The sequence below is a fragment of the Asterias rubens genome, chromosome 9 (genome assembly GCF_902459465.1).
Source record: "Asterias rubens chromosome 9, eAstRub1.3, whole genome shotgun sequence".
NCBI classification, from domain to species: Eukaryota; Metazoa; Echinodermata; class Asteroidea; order Forcipulatida; family Asteriidae; genus Asterias; species Asterias rubens.
This window is the reverse complement of record NC_047070.1, coordinates 19,448,053-19,468,629: the sequence shown is the minus strand read 5'-3', so window position 1 is coordinate 19,468,629 and position 20,577 is coordinate 19,448,053. Positions and strand designations below refer to the sequence as shown.

Here is a 20,577-nt window from a genome sequence, read left to right as displayed (position 1 = left end):
AGTTTAATTTTTAAAAAGTACAGACGTTGTATTAAATTAAGAGACGTTTCATTGTTCACTTAATGTACGATAAACTTTGGTTACAATTGATGTATATGCTTCTTTGGGTCCTTAATAATAGTTTGGTGGTCGTCAAATTTGCTTGTTTTGAATAAACACACCGGGATTGCTTATAACTACAATAAAGTTATGGATGTTAACAATAACACTCGTACTTAACTTCCTCGTAATACTAGTAATACAGCCAGCAATAATATGCGGCAAATCATGAGTAATAAATGGAAGCGGTAATTCAATATGAATAATTTCTGAAGGGGGCTTCCGTTGGAATTTTCCCATCCACGGATCACCACGTTCACACGCTAATTTAAAGGCAGTGGACACTATTGGTAATTGTCAAAGACTAGCCTTCACAGTTGGTGTATCTCAACATATGCATAAAATAACAAACCTGTGAAAATTTGAGCTCAATCGGTCATCGAACTTGCGAGATATTAATGTAAGAAAAAAACACCTATGTCACACGAACTTGTGTGCGTTCAGATGGTTGATTTCGAGACCTCAAGTTCTAAATCTGAGGTCTTGAAATCAAATTCGTGGAAAATTACTTCTTTCTCGAAAACTATGGCACTTAGGGTGCCGTTTCTCACAACGTGTTATACCATCAACCTCTCCCACTTACTCGTCACCAAGTAAGGTCTTATGCTAACAATTATTTTGAGTAATTACCAATAGTCTCCGGTGCCTTTAACTGATATCAAAATGTTCCCTTGTGATCAAGCTTGGGAATAGAGCCGCACTGTCAGACCATGCTTAAAACAAACCTTTTTCAATCACTCATTATTAAGAAACATATTGTCTGATATCTACGGGGAGTAATCAGATTTTTACTGTCATGTCTGAGTACATTGGCTTACATTGGTAAGGTCTTATCATGCAGGTTGATTGAATGCAAGCAAAACATAGGACGCATTACTTTTTTTTAATCGAAGATATTTTCATGCTCAAAGCAATGGACACTATTGGTAACTGTCAAAGACTGATCTTCTCACAATTGGTGTATCTCATCATAATTTGAGCTCAATCGGTCGTCGAAGTTGCGAGATAATAATGAAAGAAAAAAACACCCTTGTCACACGAAGTTGTGTGCTTTCAGATGCTTGATTTCGATACCTCAAAATCTAATTCCGAGGTCTCGAAATCAAATTCGTGTAAAATTACTTCTTTCTCGAAAAGTACTCCACTTCAGAGGGAACCGTTTCTCTCAATATTGTATACCCTCAACCTCTCCCCATTACTCGTTTCCAAGTAAGGTTTATGCTAATAATTATTTTGAGTAATTACCAAAAGTGTCTACTGCCTTTACGCCAAAACAAATCTATATATAACGTCAAATAATTATACTTTTGCTCAGATTTGTTGGGAAGCGACTTCCTTAACGGATTTCCAAAGCAACAGTGCGCAACTAAGCAGAGTCTCAGCCGTTTGCAGACTTCCAATTAAAGAATCCGTTTATTAGGACACAGATTATTCAAGCCAAATTTAGCTTTTGTGAAGTCAATCGGAAATTTGTAAGTTCTTTCTCTAGGTGGATTGCTTCGGATTTCATTATGAGAATGACGCGGCGATAAATGGGGGAGCGAATGGTACACACATGAAGACTTTAAAGTCATGTTTTTCTAAACACATCGATTCCTGTTTTCTTAATCACTTCATGCTTCTCTTCATGGGATTGTTTTTACTGTAAGCTCATTACGACCATGTGTGTACATTTCAATTGTGTATGCATCAATGACCCAGTCTTGTCTGATTGCATGCAAAACCTATAACATATTCATTTTATGCAAGAAATTTAACCTTTCGTGTGACATTTCTTATTAATGGCTTTGTTTATTATGATCACATAACTATTGGTATGTTGTGTAGAAAAAATATCTGTACAATGAAATGTTAAGCAATATGAAGCAATAGTTTTCATCTTTTCAATTCTAACGGGCACGTGCCTTATGTCACTATAATTGATTAAAGGTGTTACTGGTGTTAAAGGCAGTGGACACTATCGGTAATTTCTCAAAACAATTATTAGCATAAAACCTTAATTGGTAAGAAACGGCTCCCTCTGAAATAGGCATAACGTAGTTTTCGAGAAAGAAGTAAATTCCATGAATTTGATTTCGAGACCTCAGATTTAGAATTTGTGGTCTCGAAAATCAAGCATCTGAAAGCACACAACTTCGTGTGGCAAGGGTGGTTTTTTAAATTATTATCTCGCTATTTCGACAACCGATTGAGCTCAAATCTCCACAGGTTTGTTATTTTATGCATATGTTGAGATACGCCAAGTGAGAAGAGTGGTCTTAGACAATTACCAATAGTGTCCAATGAATATACATTGATACATTGCAGTGCAAAGCACATAAATTGCTTGTTGTTCTAGACTAATGCGATAGAGTATACCAAGTTCATATTAATACGAGACTTTGGCCTGTGATCAATTTGATGTACATTTTTTCTTTTTAAGAAATGGCCACTCTTGAGATCCTTGAGTGGTATTACGAAAATCGTCAAATTATCATAAAAAACGTCATCACTTTGGTTTTCTTAATCTTATGTAATTCTTGTCACACACTCAGACAACCTTGAAGATCGAGACAGAGTTTTAGCTGGTATCAATATAATTTAATAACCTCATTTTAATACACTAAAGCTCCACAATGGAAAGAGTGGGTTAGATTCTATTAAGAAAACGCTTCAACTCGTGCCAGTTTGAGTGAGAACTTGATTCGTTCAAGCTTATATTTGATTGCCTTCTTCAACAACTGACATAACTTATATCAGGTAGGGTAGTCATGTGTAGAGATTACATTTTGACGTTTGGTGGTCCATTGGGATGAAGCCGTATTGGTCGACTGTGGTTAGGGACCAAGTCGTTTATATCTCCTTTTGAGGCATCCATAGCGATGGTTCTTTCCACCTGAAGATAAAGACCGTTCGTGGGTTTTGATGACGGTGTTATTGAGTTGGAGCTTCCCAGTGCTCAGGTCGTGATTGGGGGATATCTATTATTGCATAAGGTGAAAGTACTTCCAAGTAAAGTCTTGACGTCATAAACTGTACGCAAACATAACCTTTAGCAAAACATCACATCGTTTAAAATGCTATTACAAAGATAGCTTTACTTTAAGGCAGTGGACACTATTGGTAGTTACTCAAAAATAATTATTATCATAAAACCTTTTTTGATTATGAGTAATAGGGAGAGGTTGATAGTTTAAAAACATTGTGAGAAACGGCTCCCTCTGAAGTGACGTAGTTTTTAAGAAAGAAGTAATTTTCAAAGAATTTGATTTCGAGACCTAGAGTTTATAATTTAAGGTCTCGAAATCAACTGAAAGCACACAACTTCGTGTGACAGTGGTGTTTTTTTTATTTCATTCATATCTTGCAACTTCGACGACCAATTGAGATACACCAAGTGGGAAGACTGGTCTCTGACAGTTACCAATAGTGTCCAGTGTCTTTAAAAGGCATACTGTTTATAAAATGGTTTGTCTTCCAAACAATATTTGACTGCTTGAAAATCAAGTTTACTAAAATCACACACCCTCACGAATAAGGACACAACAGTGTGTTCCAATTGCTAAATATAATATCAATTATCAAAGTACAAAGCCGACATTAATCCATAATGAATTAATTTCCACGTCCTATATCAAATGTGGATTAGACTAGTACAAAGGCGATAATTGTTTAATTGGTAAAAATACCCAACTAACAAAGCAATTATTAAATTGGTTTGAACAGCCTGGGCAAGCTGTTTCCAACAACAGTCCATGGTTAGCCATAGAGCATTGTACTTTGAATCATGGTTCCAGAGCTATGAACATACAAAAAGTGCATATCAGTAATTATGGGATATAAACCTCTGCAGGCCACATACACACAGCAATAAAACATACTTTTTTAATTTTTTTTTCGTAATTATATTAATTTTTGGTTTTTACCCTTATACACACATCGGTGTATATTCGTAATTGTAAAAAAAAAAATTGTAAAAAAATTGTAAAAGAAATTGAAAAAAGAAAAGAAAATAGAAGTGGAGTTAAACTCTGTTTATTGCCATCAATCGTTCAATATTTTAAACATTGTACATATTTTTGTTGCTTTTATTATTATGACAAATATTGAAGTGACAACATCAAAATGAAAAATAACTGTCGTCAAAGAAATACATTGGGTTCAGCCATCGGACATTAATGTACCTCAATCAATAATTTATCTCGGTCTTACTCTGCTGTTCGAAACATTTTGTATTCCACAATTGTTTCAATTTGAGAACTTTGATCTTGAAACGATTGGAAAGTGATGAATTATTTATTTCCATGTGTGAAACTGCTGATTAAAACCAGGCGTTAAAATCAAGATCATTGAGATTCCAGAAATGAATTTCAAATCCTGTGCACCTGTCTTTTCTTGACAAGAATGCCAGTCAGTATTCACTCTCAACTACTTTTATGAGAGTGATGTTCTTTCGATCTACGAGTGTGGAGTCCAGGGCTATCTATGTTTGTGTTTGAGAAAGAGCTGCCCCCTTTTTCAATATTCAAAGAGAGAGAGCATGAAATTCGTCACCCGTACACAGTTGAGAGCCACCTGCGTCTATATCAGTTTGCAACCTGTATCGCACCGACTTAACACCGCACCATTTAAATATCTTATGAACGGACCGTGCTGAAGCGAAGGAGGTAATTATCGACGATAAAAACCATTGATAACCTACGCGGGTAGATAGGTCTGACCGGTACCCAATTACCAAGCAAGAGGAGGTTCTCGGAGTTGAACTGCTTCTTATATTTATGAATAAATACCCTTTAAATATTATCCTTATACTCCGAGTATTTAAAAGAGTGTTTGCTGGGACGGACATACTGTTTAGTCGTTATAGGTTTGAGTGAGGAAGGGACACGATAGGCGCAATACCATTGCATCTCTTTCACCATTCAAGTGTAGCGATGTGAAACGTTGAATACGTATAACTTTATAAGGTTTGAATAAAACGAAATATGAATTCTCAACAATATTGTTTGCTAGCTTAATATCAAGAGTGTATTAGAGTGTACAATTTTGTACCGTTAAAATACGGATACTTTTTACAGTGTAGGGTTGTTTGTGCCCATTCCACTTAGTTACCTGTTAATGTTTGTTGTGTTCTCATTTAGCCTTCGAGAAAGACTCTGCTAGGGTCGAAACGTCAGGCCACTAACTAATTTTTACATTTATACCATCGGCCAATTTGTTTGGTAAGTTGTTTGCAACAGCTAAATTTAGTTTTCCTATTTTATTCAAACTTTTTGACCATATTATTTAAACAAAAATGTATTTTATGAATCATGCACCATATAAATGAACTTTTTCTACAAGCACCAAAACAATCATGGACAATCTGCACGGATATTATTGTAGTGTTGAATAATTACAGAGGTCTTTCCCATGAGAGCCGAAGGTCGTTTTGATTTATTCTTAATCTACATCGTATCCTTTGAGAGTTCTTGAATCGAATCAATTATTCAGAAATACCGGTACTAAGTGATAGATATTAATGAACCCAAAATATTGACCAAATTGCTGTCGTAAACTAAGGACATTGCCGCACGAAATGTCTGCTGCTGAGTACACAGTGTCGTTTCATATCGTATTAGTTATTATATTGTCCAAATGGATTCACAGTTCATTTCATTTCATTACTTTTCATTTCATTTCGATGCATTTCAAGACATGCATTTCCATTCCAAAAGATACAAACAAAAGAAAACAATAACAAATAACAGTAGTGAGAACATTGGAAATTGGAGCATAGCCAGAAAAGCCATAGCTGTGTGGTGGACATGCCCATGCAAACCAAAACAAAGCTACTGTTAAAGGCAATGGACACTATTGGTAATTGTCAAAGACCAGTCTTCTCACTTGGTGTATCTCAACAAATACATAAAATAACAAACCTGTGAAAATTTGAGCTCAATTGGTCGTCGAAGTTGCAAGATAATATTGAAAGAAAAAACACCTTGTCACACAAGGTTGTGTGCTTTGTGATGCTTGATTTCGAGACCTTAAATTCTAAACCCGAGGTCTCGAAATCAAATTTGAGAAAAATTATTTCTTTCTCGAAAACTACGTCACTTCAGAGGGAGCCGTTTCTCACAATGTTTTACACTATCAACCTCCCTCATTACTCGTAACCAAGAAAGGTTTTATGATAATAATTATTTTGAGTAAATACCAAGAGTGTCCACTGCCTTTAATAACTGGGGAATTATGGGCAGACTTATTCTGCTTCAAGAAATACAAACATCATAGTACGAGAACAAAAACCCAGACTAAACGTAAGGATGGCTTTATCAATAATCAAAGACAATTGATATGCATTGGCTTCATAACCTCCCATATGCAATTATACACAGCCCATTGACCCATGTCCGCACGTATTCTTCATTTATCATGTGGTCATAGCAAAACGCTGGCCAGTACTAATCGATCCCCCATCCCATACAATTGTTTCTTTTTTTCTTGAGTCGTAAAAATACTAATGCTTGATTTGATCCGTAGCCTTTATTCAGATGAGGGGTCGTTAGTTTGCCGAACTCCATCATTAACAACACACACAGGGTTCATTTTAAGTCCCAGGAGTACTTGAATAATTTCTACAAGTAATTAATAAACAATCAGGTAGCCTACGTGAATATTTTTGATAATTTTGATGTCAAAAACTTACAAAGGATCTATCCTATGGTGTCTTTATATCAATGTTAATTACTACCTACAAGAGCGGAGGCAAGTTGACGATGGATTGTGAAAATCCCAAATGTGGTAAACACAAGCAAGCAGGGACTGAAAACCAATCCATATAAGGCTCCACAGGTCTGAACAGGGATTCGAACCGGGGTTCAAGGAAGTTACGGCAGGGAAAAAAAACCTGATGAGCCAACCATGATGCCAATGTAACGATATGCTTCATTGACAAATAAAAGAAACATCTTATACGCAAAGTTAACTGGAAATTTCACAATCGCAAGGACTTTAAAGAGCTAGGGAACATTAGATTATTTGTAAACAAAAAGATATAAGTGTAGGAATTAAGGTATTGTTTCTAGTATGTAGTGCCTCAATATCTTGCTTAAAGCCATTGGACCCTTTCGGTAAACAGTGTTGTCCAAGGCCCACACTTTGTGTACCACAACTTCTATATCAAATAACAAACCTGTGAAAATTTAGGCTCAATCGGTCATCGGAGTCGGGAGAAAACAACGGAAAAACCCACCCTTGTTTCCGCGCGTTTCGCCGTGTCATGACATGTGTTTAAAATAAATCCGTAATTTTCGTTAACGAGAATTTATATTGTTTTGCTGTTTTCTCAAAAAGTAAAGCATTTCATGGAATAATATTTCAAGAGAAGTCTTTCACCATTGCCTTCTGTAAACCCTGTAAGTTATTTGTAAATCTGTGAACTTTTTTTTTTCTGAACCGAAAGGGTCCAATGGCTTTAAAATCAAAGTTAAAGTTTGTTAAAATCAAGCGACTGTCCACGCATCTAAAAGTGTGATGTCTTTGTGCACCATTAATGTCTATTGTCCAATCTAAATTATTACAAAAAACACTAAACATTCTTAAAAATCGAACCATAAAAAGTTCCATATTGACATTGATTTCGAGATACGGTGTGACAACACGGCTAAACTATAGGTATGTTTACTCAGTATACGGATTGCAAATAAGTTCACTACTGTTTGACCTTTTCCTAGCATGGAGCTATGGATTTTCTAGTTTTTTTGTTAAAGTTAAACTAGAAATTAATTGTTTGTGTTTTCTAGTCACTTCTGGCAGCTGTGGTCGCAGATGCTCTAAAGTGATGGCTGGATTTAAAAAAAATACATTTTGAGAAGAGATGCTGGAAACTTATGCTAATTATCTTGTCTTCCAAACATAATAAGCTCCTGCATATTCATGAAGTCTGTGCATTGGTATGAGGACATCATTCCTACATAAGAATATCGGATTGGGCCAGAGGATGATGTCACTAGAAACAGCTGTCTTATTAGGCCTTTCTTATCCCAATATCGACGCCGTCTCCTGGACGCCTTTACCCCATCACAAAGACAGAATCGTCTTGGTGTATTCTTACAGCACCTGACTCAGTGCGCCTAGACCCTTTAACACCAAATCTTGTTCCGTGTTTAAATACTGCTCAAGGGAGCTCATTACTGCTTGTGTGAGATTCTAGCCGAGGTTAGAGACCGTTTGCAGAAACTCGACGGAGTTAATTAAGACATACATGAATGAGTTTATAGCTCTCTTTCTCTAGTGGGACATGAATATTACTTCTGCAGACATGTTGGTAGTAATCCGGTCTTGTATTCCACACAACATTACAACTTTCTAAAGACATTACAAAATTAGATCGATAAATATTTGATATCATTAAAATTAAACTTTTCTATTGAACAAGATGAGCCTACACACAAGTAGATATGTTAATATTTCATTGGAAAAACCGTCACATATCCCCTACGGGTAGACTTGCACATGCGACTAGGAGGAACAAGGGGAATTAAATTATGATTAATTAAATTCAAGATTTAAACCAAAATTGCACTTTGCATTTAAATTGGAAGAGATTCATTGGAGTTTATTGCCTTCCTTTCACCTCTGGGAGCCCAGTTGGAATACTAAACTATTGCATGTAGACTGGGTTTTCAGTCCCTACGGGTTCATTTGGGTTTCTTCCCTACACTACAAGTATAGTGAGATCTCTACATTTCTTCAATTATACTGGTTACAGTATCTTACCAACAGATGAAATATAGAATGTCTGTTCCCAAATATTTTGTGTTCCCAAATATTTTATAGTTTGTTTTTTTCGTTTTTCTTTCAAGAATAAATTTTAAAGCGATTGGTATAGCCACCTGCCACTTTAAATAGAAACTACTTCTTTAAGCACAGTGCACTTTAAAACACATGATAGGATTAAATATGGTATGCAGTGATGGATTCAAATTACAAATAATTAAATTTAACTCCATAATACCAGACGTACGCTTCCCTGAGTTGTCGTTTTGAGTTGATAAATTTACAATAGAGTGCGAATTATCACAAGTTTAACTAAACAGGTTCACTTATAGTATCAGCAATTCCAATGCGTCACAATGTTTGTAGGCGCCGCATGGTTCAAATGTCAGTTTCTGAATTCAAAGAACATCCTTTGATCGACGGGTAACAATGTTGGGTTAAGGTCGAGAATCAGAAAAATGATAAGACTGTCAATATTTGGTTTGGCGAGGCATTCACCCAAAATCCATACTGGGATATTTACACAAAACACACACGAGCACATGTTTTGCCGACAGGATTCGAGGTCCAGTGTATAACATACATAATTCACAACAAAATACACAAAATGGTGGTACAAATTGGTTGCCACTAAAAGTCTTGATGTTGAAACTTTGATATGTTGCAAACATGGAAACTGCTCTTTATTAAAGGGAGACTTAAAGGCAGTGGACATTATTGGTAATTACTCAAAATAATTATTAGCATAACACCTTTATTGGTAGCGAGTAATGGGAGCTGTTGATAGTATAAAACATTGCGAGAAACGGCTCCCTCTGAAGTAACGTAGTTTTGGAGAAAGAAGTAATTTTCCACGAGTTTGATTTCGAGACCTTAAACTTGGAATTTGAGGTCTCGAAATCAAGCATCTGAAAGCACACAACTTCGTGTGACCAGAGTGTTTTTTCTTTCATTATTATCTCGCAACCTCGACGACATAATGAGCTCAAATTTTCACAGGTTTGTTATTTTATGCACATATTGAGATACACCAAGTGGGGAGACTGGTCTTTGACAATAACCAATAGTGTCCAATGTCTTTAGCATCGCTGTAAATGAACTGTACTAGTTATGACCATTATTTGCTGCACGAGATTCATTTTTTACTTGTCGCGTTAGTGCTGACTGAGACAAGAAATTGAAACACTATAGTTGCCAACGGGGGTTCACTCTAGTCTGTTACAATCTGTGTTAATCCATGATTGCTAGACCTTATACAGACAGTCAACAACCAGCAACTGCATCGAATAATAATATACTGCACATAATCCATAAACAAGGGTTTAAAGACAGTGGACACTATTGGTAATTGTCAAAGACTGGCCTTCACAGTTGGTGTATCTCAACATATGCCTAAAATAACAAACCTGTGAAATTTTGAGCTCAATCGGTCATCGAACTTGCGGATTGATAATGAAAGAAAAAATACCCTCGTCACACGAAGTTGTGTGCGTTTAGATGGTTGATTTCGAGACCTCAAGTTCTAAACTTGAGGTCTCGAAATCAAATTCGTAGAAAATTACTTCTTTCTCGAAAACTATGGCACTTCCGAGGGAGCCATTTTTCACAATGTTTTATACCATCAACCTCTCCCTATTACTCGTCACCAAGAAAGGTTTTACGCTAATAATTTTTTTGAGTAATTACCAATAGTGTCCACTGCCTTTAATACATGTCCTGATTGCATTCTATTTATATCAGGTAAATTAATTGCGGCTTGGTGAGTGGACAACAACTGAAACAATAAAGCGGTCCAAAAATACTTTTTGTTTCAGAGGCATTGACTTTTGATTTGTATTCTTGAAATTGTAGTCCATAGAGGAAACATATGTTGTTAACGAAGATAATTTTACCACAAACATAATTGTCCAGCAGGCAAAATCACATCACTAAAAATAGAAAAGGAAAATGTGGATTCCAGTTATTTATTGCCGCTATAAAAACATAACTACGGCAATAAAATGTCAATGTGAAACAAAAGGTCTGGTCTCTGTTTCCATGTAATGAATACATTATATTTCATTAGACTTATTGCGTACAATGCCTTTACAGCATGACAGAGATTTATAGCTGTACGGACCTATAGGTGAGTAATTAGTGAATTTTGTATTAAACCGCTGTGTTCCTGCATACAGAAGCAACGCATCTATCTTATAGTTCAGAACAAGTTCATATAAAGGCCGTTTACACTATTGGTTATTACTCAAAATAATTTTTAGCATAAAACGTTACTTGGTAAAAACATTGTGATAATCGGCTCCCTCTGAAAGCAACGCATCTATCTTACAGTTCAGAACAAGTTCATATAAAGGCCGTTTACACTATTGGTTATTACTCAAAATAATTTTTAGCATAAAACCTTACTTGGTAAAAACATTGTGATAATCGGCTCCCTCTGAAAGTAACGTAGTTTTCGAGAAAGAAGTAATTTTCCACGAATTTGGTTTCGAGACCTCAGAATTAGATTTTGAGGTCTCGAAATCAAGAATCTGAAAGCACACAACTTCGTGTGACAAGGATTTTTTCTTTCATTATTATTTCATTGCAATTTCGACGACCAATTGAGCTCAAATTTTCACAGGTTTGTTATTTTATGCATAATGTTGACATACACCAAGTGAGAAGACTGGTCTTTGACAATTATCATAAGTGTCCAGTGCCTTTAACGTAAAAACCACTCGTTCGATAATATCTAGTGGCAAGAATAGTCTGGAGTGAAATCCCAAGGGTTTGTTTATTGGATCTTGTATGTTCTGGACTTGAAGCCACTTGTACTTAGTCTGTAAGCAGTTTGGCATCCGACGTAATAGGCAAAAATGTAATCAAGATTAGGACCAAACCGATGGCATTTACAGTAGATACTTTAATAGAGCAAAGGAATAACATAACCACAACGAGAGCAATTACTTCTTTAAGATTTCTCCAGAGATCTCCTCTGGATTAGAAGCAAGAGAAACTGCTCATCTGCAAAAGCCAATATGTCATGTTCATTATGAGTTTTGCAGTGGGTTGCACTAATCAAACATTAATGGTCTAAACATGTAATTAGGTTGACATTTCAAGCAGTCCTGTAAATAAAGTGTTTGGATGATTTGATGATTCAGCTTCTGTTATTACTGTTTGTCACAATGGCCAATGGCATTCTGTCCGACGCAAAACTCATCCTACACGCTGGCCGACAAAGGCTAGGAATCATCTTACCTTCGTAATGTTTACATCGAGTTTGAGGCAGATCGGTGTGCTTTGAGCCTCTTCTTTGTTTGCTTTCCTTTACAAAGGTAGCTTTGCTACCACATTTAATGGCTCGGGCCAATATCTAAATGCCACCGTATATATTATTTTATCATCTGCCACACAAATCCAAATAAAACTTACTATATGGAAAGTAACAAGGAAAGTAATAAGACACGGAATATAACGAAAACCTGGACGCAGCTGACAGGAGTAAATTGTGTACACACAAATATTGGTTATACTTTAATGATATGAGGAAACTCAACTCGCCTTTTTCGGCAGTGATTAAGACATGCTTGTAATGTATACTTAAATTTCTCTTAACACAAAAAACCCTTTCATTCTCTCTTTGTTTTCGTGGTTGGAATGGACATGTTGATTTGTCAATTAATACTCTTCATTTGAGTAACTGAAATATGTTTTTGAATTACTTTGATGTATCCGCAACGTGACATTTGATACAACCCTGTAATGGGTTAAGTATAGCTTGAAAACGAAATTGTGTTACTTTTTTTTGTGCACACGGATTTTAAAACAACAATCATAAGAAAATATATTTAAACAAAAACTGAAAACGAGTAGAATATTGTGTTCATTTAGTGTCAGTTTACTGTTGATCGACAGTTAGCGATGACTTGATGAACATCAACACGATCGAATTACAATCATACGTGCTACTAACCACGAATTGGTGTCAAGCTTCTAGTGATTTAGGAAACGCTATCTCAACAATTTCGTGCTGTGTTGTTTCCGTCACAATCGGAATTAGTATTATCTTGATTTTGATGTCAACCTGTCACAACATAAAACCATGGTAACACACACACATAACATCAGTGTTGAATGTTGATGAGATCATTACGAGTTGACTCATCTTTGTGAAGCAACAGCAACAGATGCTACCAAGGCCGTTACAAACTCATAACTATTTCCATATTTTTCTTTTTTTTGCAAACGGTGGACTGATTTGAAATAATATAAACTGGATTTATATGGCAATATACGCCTTCGAGAGTCTAGGCACTCAGCCAAACAACCAATGAGACCTTTGTTACAGTTGGGTATAAAATGAGTAATAACTGTGATGTAGTTTGCTTTTCCTGACAACTCTCCTCACCCTCCCCTCCCACACACATGTTGAAAATGATCCAGTGGGCACCACTAGAGTAGTTGACTGCAACCTTAGCCCTGTCTAGGACTCTTCCTCTTTACATAATACGAAAGTGTAAGACCGTCAGGGCTAACTGCAACCTTAGCCCTAGGTATCACCTCTCTCTTGCACTCTCAGGATAAGATGCTCAGAGTGTGGGTATTGTTAGCAGCAATTTAATTAGTTTATCATGAAGACAAGGAACTCAACACTCAATATAAACCGGGGGCAATTCAGACCCGATTGATTCATATAACTCTATACAAACTGGGTCTACAACTTGTCAATATCGTTAACTTGCCTCCTGTGCACAAATCAAAGCTAGCCTTTATTTATTGAAGCCGAGTTGCAACTGTTTCTATATTCAAATTATCCAGCGGAAAGGCTTTTTGATGTTAGCAGTATCTGTTGAAGAACTTGTCACGTTGACTATGGTAAAAACATTCTTTAATGAAACCTCCTTCTGGAAACTCTATTACACTCTCTCTTTTATGTGGTTATAAAATTGAGATTTGTCGAGTAATAAAACCAAGGCGTCCAGAAACATGATTAGTTTATTAACCGTAAATCAGAAGAGAGGATGGATATAAGGAAAGTGAAAATGCAACTTTAGGAGGCAATTACTAGATTGGAAAGCTATCGTTTGTGAACACCTGAACCTCTTCTATGAAACCCGCCTCTACAAAAACAAGACAATGTAACGTGAGAAAACAAAATAATGAATAAAATAAATTAAACGTTATGGTCTGGTGCATGAAATGTAATACTAGATTTATGTATGACCATACGTCATGAATTCTCGTACACACATAAATGTATTTTGTTTTCCCTCAGAAGAACATTGCCCTGCACCCAAGTATCATTCCTTCATACGGACAAGTGTGTTTCCTACATGCGTCGCAAGCACCTATCTTCCATGTACCAAAGTACACTACCTCCGTGCGTCAAAGCACCTATCTTCCATGTACCAAAGTACATGTCCTCCACGCATCCAAGTACCTTTCCTCAACCAAGCCAAGTACCTTTCCTCAATACAGCCAAGTACCTTTCCTCAATACAGCCAAGTACCTTTCCTCCATGCAGCCAAGAACCTTTCCTCCTATACACAAGTACCTTTCCTCCACGCAGCAAAGTACCTTTCCTCCATCATGCATCTTAGTACCTTTCCTCCATGCAACCAAGTACCTTTCCTCCTATACACAAGTACATTTCCTCCACGCAGCAAAGTACCTTTCCTCCACGCAGCAAAGTACCTTTCCTCCATCATGCATCCAAGTACCTTTCCTCAATACAGCCAAGTACCTTTCCTCAATACAGCCAAGTACCTTTCCTCAATACAGCCAAGTACCTTTCCTCCATGCAACCAAGTACCTTTCCTCCTATACACAAGTACATTTCCTCCACGCAGCAAAGTACCTTTCCTCCACGCAGCAAAGTACCTTTCCTCCATCATGCATCCAAGTACCTTTCCTCAATACAGCCAAGTACCTTTCCTCCATGCAACCAAGTACCTTTCCTCCTATACACAAGTACATTTCCTCCACGCAGCAAAGTACCTTTCCTCCACGCAGCAAAGTACCTTTCCTCCATCATGCATCCAAGTACCTTTCCTCAATACAGCCAAGCACCTTTCCTCCATTCAGCCAAGAACCTTTCCTCCTATACACAAGTACCTTTCCTCCATTTAGCCAATTATACTTTTCCTCCATGCAGCCAATTACCTTTCCTCCATGCATCCAAGTACCTTTCATCCATGTATACGGCTATTCCATGCAACAAGAACTATTCCTCTATTCAACAAGGTTTCTATCCTCCATGCAAACATACGCCTTTAAGTAAGAAGCTTGCTCCTTAAAAAAATCTCCACACCTTCACAATGTTTTGACTGATGTGGCAATTAGTTATCTTTACATATTACTGTATAATACAAGACGTAGTGAATAATTTGCCCGTATTCTAGTCTGACTATTTGCGTCATAAGGAGTATGATGGAAACCAACAAATGTTGGAGGTAGTTACAATGTTTAAACATTCACTTCTGCACGACATGGAAATACGAATTTCTAGACTTGGTTCTTACGTTTAAAAATACCGATTTTACACGGACTTTTTTTCTGCCATACACGGATTTCTTTCTGCCATATTACAAAATAGTTCTTATACAACTGTTATAAACAACCTACTTTTTATAAATTGCAAACGTATGCCCAGAATATTAGTGTAAACACCAAACATGATACGGATACGTTTTTCCTTGTTAGTTTTAACCATGTCGGCAATTCCTCCCATAGAAGACCCAACTGTAAAGAAAACACTTACGAGTAACACCAATCTACGGAAAGGGCAACGGTCATTTTGCAGACAAATTTCTAAATCGAAGGAAATTCAGAATGCAAGAAGGCCCTGCGGTTTTAGGCAAGGCGCAATTTTCGTTGGCGATTTAATATTCTTGTTTCCGACACCTGATCCCTCGCCCGAGGCTCAAGTGAGAAAATCGCACTTTGCCTTACCGGGGCCATCAGCGCAGCAACCCGGGACTGGGCTAGTCGAGAGCCCTCAACACAACTATCGCTCCCACCTTCAAAACCACCTCGTAATACTTACCAGAATATCAACTACTGAAATAGGTACTCGTTAAAAGAACTTACTCCAGTAAATAACAAGAGGGTAATGTTAATGGCCGGATGCGAGCGTTTGTATAGAGTAATAATTGTGGGTTTAAGAGACAAACTGAGACTATTTACATTTTGGGTGTGGCTCCTTTTTACCTTAGAGGTACAAATCTTCGTGAAGTTTGCATTTTTAATGCGAATGTATTGCCTTCTTCGTTTCAAATGATAAAGAAATGTCCAATTATGTGACCCAGCTTTCGAAATGAAATACCAATACATGTCTACAGATAGAAAGTACAAAATCATTTGAACACGGCACGTCCCCTGACAGTAATTTCATCAGGAGTAACCATATTTTTCCCCATCGTCTCCCATCGAAATGTCAGTGCGAGAAATTCAAAACTGCAATAAAACCCAAGCGCCATGTATCTATTGCTCGTTAGGGCCGAACTAGAACTCAATATCGAGTCTATCGACGATGTAGAAGGACGTTTGGCGTCATTCAATAGGGTTTCATCCTCTTAAAATGAGGTCCAAACTCGGCCATATCACCCTCTAATGTCCCGCAAGACTTCATTAGAATACACTCCCATGCATATTGTCATTAACAGGATTGAGCTCCAAAATCTTGCCATTTCTATATTTTCTTCTTTAGATTGAGCTTTATGTTATGATGTATTTTGCACACAGTTGAAACAATATTGGTTTAACGTCATTTTGTGCAATTTCATCTCTGGAATTGTGGTTTATTGTTTCACCAGATGTGCTTAGTGCTTAAATGGTCAAACAGTTCAGTCACTTGCGGTTGCTTATGTCCAAACAACTTAGCAACCAGATGGTTTAAGAAGATTTATATTAGCTGAATATTTATTGGATTTACAATATTGTATCTACTTGTCATAAAGCATTAACTTTTTTTTCTTGTTAATTCTACGTGTTATTTCTGATTTGAGCGTATAATAGTACAGTGTTAATTATGCATTTCTAAATCAAAACACTGTTCGGTTACAGTGGATCAATTTAAATATGTATTTGTATTGTTGATTATCTTTTCAGGTCGACAAATTCTGGCTACAGAGGAGCATACGAGACTATTCCAGACCTTATTTAACACCAACAACTACAGCCAGCTTGTCCGACCAGTTAAATCACAAACCACTGTCACTAGAGTAGAGATGTTATTATTCTTAGCTCAAGTTATTCAACTGGTAAGTCAAGTCTTGATTTTTTTCTTCTTTTCATTTTGACTCTTAAGAGAAAACCCACATGATGGAGTGGTGTGTCTGGAATCTATGGATCATTGACCACTTGTCATGCATTAGCGAGCCAGGATGTAATGGGTTAGCCTAGAACCAAATATTAGGGACCTATTCAAGACAATCAAATTATAATATTTATGAACTTTTGCTAATTAAAAAAGAACCGTACTGGTTTAATATTTCAAAGGGGCACCCATAGAAAAACATTTCCACTTATCGCTGTATCATACGAGGAGCCAACAGACTTTCGTAATCGAGTGTCGATCAGTTTACAAATTGAACAGATACTTTGAATAACAACGTTCTAGGTTTAATTGGTAATTGTCAAAGACCAGTTTTCTCACTTGGTGTCTCCCAACATAAGTATAAAATAACAAGCCTGTGCAAATTTGGGTTCAATTGGTCATCGAAGTTGCGAGAAAATGATGAAAGAAAAAACACCCTGGTTGGACGAATTTGTGTGCTTTCAGATAAAAATAAAAGACTTCTAGCTAGAAGTCTTTTATTATTCTAGTGAGAAATCACCTTTTTCTCAAAAACTACGTTACTTCAGAGGGAGTCGTTTCCCACAATGTTTTATACTATCAACAGCTCTCCAATGCTCGTTACCAAGTCAGTTTTTAGTTAATATTTGTTTTGAGTAATTACCAAACGTGTACCTTCCCTTTAACATCGATGTGGAATACATGCATTTTGATATCATTGTGGTTGTTCAAATGTTTATGGTAAATAGGTTTGTAATATATTTTTCATTTGGCCCCTATAGTGTGTCTATTAAGATTCATAATGTACAAACTATACAGTCACTCGTCAAACATTATGTGATACTTTTCAACCGGTTGTTTTAGAGAAATATATCAAATAATTATTCACAGTTAGTAACAGACAGTCACTATTGGACACAGTGGACAACTATATCAGACTAGATGACTGATATTCTGAATACAGATGAACAGATGGTGTGTTCGCCAAGTTGACAAGAAAAACACCATTTATACAAGCCTATATTAATCCACATGCCACTATGGTGAATGCTGCATCTTCGTTCGCAGCTTAGGGGCAAAAAGGTAACAACAAGGTTTTTACAGCGGTGGGTGTGAATGGGATTTAGAAGAAACGTTTACGATTAACATGACGCTGGACAAACAAGTACCAGCCAAAATGTGTCACCCGTACACGAACATTTGCAAATCGCCCATGTCTTAATTCACAACCGTCTGACATTGGTCGTTCATAAGTATAGGTTGTTATCAAAATGCATGTTAAATCTGTATTTCTTGAATTATAAAGATTTCTTGTATGACATTGACTATTCACATCGAACACTTGCCTGGTTTCTTTCGTTGTTTGAATATTACAACACTATTCCGTAAACATACAAAATAGATTATCACAAAACCTCAAATTATGTCTTCTATGAAATAATTTAGATTTTATCTTTTTGACTTGATACCCGCACTTTCGTTTATTTCAATTTGCATCTGTCTGCGCTTCGTTAAGCTTCATTTGACCCAAGACATTCTGCTCAAATCTTGTTAAACGCAACCCTTCCGGGTTTTTCATATCCTAAAAAGCATTTCTTGAATCAGTAAGGATTTTTCTTTTTCCAATTCGGTATAGCGTGTTCAAACTACGAACAGCGATTCAAACGAACAATATGCCTACTCAAGACATAAATGGATGTTAAAGGAACACGTTGCCTTGGATCGGACGAGTTGGTCTTTGAAAAGCGTTTGTAACTGTTTTTTTATAAAATGCATATGGTAGAAAGATGTTGTAAAAGTAGAATACAATGATCCACACAAACATGCCTCAAAATTGCACGGTTTTCCTTCAACCTCGTCGACTAACACGGTTGGCCATTTATGGGAGCCAAATTTTTGACTCCCATAAATGGCCGACCGTGTTAGTTCGCGCAGTAAAAGGAAAATCACGCAATTTCGAGGCAAACTTGTGTGGATCAGTGTATTCTACTTTTAAAACATCTTTCCAACCATATGCATTGTGTTCCTTTAACACGTGTTCCTTTAACATAATTGTGCGTCGTTGAGTGGCATGACCAAAACGGTTAAACACATGCAACATACTGCCGCAGAAATGCGCTGTTTTGTCCTCTTTTTTTGTATCTGCACTGTACATTATTATCTGACTGCTGGCGATGAATACGATGACTGTATGAAACCTTAACAAACCTTAACAAACTGTCTCTATATGTTTATCTTGTGTATAACTGTGGATGCATTTACGGTCATGTTTATAGAAAATGAATCTCCTTAAAAGTGAAGCTTGTCTGTACTTTTCACAGACCGATTTACCTGCCGAGAGGTATGCTGGAATATAGGGTAGATGTTGTCCACTAATGAATACGTAGTGAGTGAAGACACTGATTGATCTAAAGCAATCCATTTGAGGAGCTTTCTAACCCGCTGGATTAAATTCTTACGTTTATCGGGCAATGGCTTGGTCAAGTTCTTACCATTGCTTTCAATACAATCCTACAATTTCATACATAACAATTCGAGAGGTTTAAATAACACCAAACTACTTTCTAATATTGGGGCTAGAGACTGACATTTCATCTTCAGTTTATTATTTCAATATTTCAAGTAAATCAGTTTTGGCTGTGATGGACAGAGACTTGAGTGTGACGATGTACTAACTGTTAGTGTTTGTAATGTGTGTTCTTTTTACAACCAATCAACTACCCCGATCGTGCACAATTCTATTCGGAGTCATTCGGACTCTTACAAATGTGTATTAGCAAATTGATCTTGATGTGAAAATAATATCTAGAAGAAGTTACTTTGAAAATTGAAATTGTCTATTGGATTTATTTTGCATTATTTATAGAAACTGCTCTTTACAAAATCTGAAAAATGCGATCACTGATTAAGCGACATTTTGGACATTCACGAACCCCTTAGATCATCTAAAAGTCTAGATCCTTAACACTGCATAAAACAGATTATTTTGTTCGCGTCCAATCCATCATATATACAGACAAATGTACCCAACACATTTTTTGACAAATACAGCATTAGTAATAAGAACAAGAATCAAATATTATGAAATAGTCAAAATGTTCATCTAAAATGCATCTCTCCAACATTCTTTGTATTAACATTTGGTTGAAATTGTCACATTTACCTCTTAAATCCACAATTAGGTCAGATTTAAAATAGGCATGACCTATTGGACTAGTGCACCTTTGGTTTCTAAGTATTCCCAAATGTTGACAAGAAGACAGGATGGAAGCAGATTGCCAGACTGCAGATTTAATTGGATTCTATGGTTCTGTTTATTTATCCATCTGTTATACACCAATAATAACATGATGGGGTTACGTATAACGATACCAAACATGACTAACATACCTTCATTAATAAGGACCAGTATAATGTGACAACATGATGAAACTTATGTCACATGTAACACAGCTGAC

At 36.6% G+C, this 20,577-nt stretch overlaps 1 protein-coding gene across 2 annotated transcripts in view; it reads left to right on the top strand.

Moving 5' to 3' along the window:
* LOC117295061 (neuronal acetylcholine receptor subunit beta-2-like) overlaps positions 1–20,577 on the top strand; it is a 44,757-nt gene that overhangs the window by 507 nt on the left and 23,673 nt on the right. For both annotated transcript variants that reach the window (XM_033777635.1, XM_033777634.1), the window contains exon 2: positions 16,933–17,084. In XM_033777635.1, the coding sequence (XP_033633526.1) occupies positions 16,933–17,084 (152 nt within the window). The remainder of the gene's footprint in view (positions 1–16,932; positions 17,085–20,577) is intronic.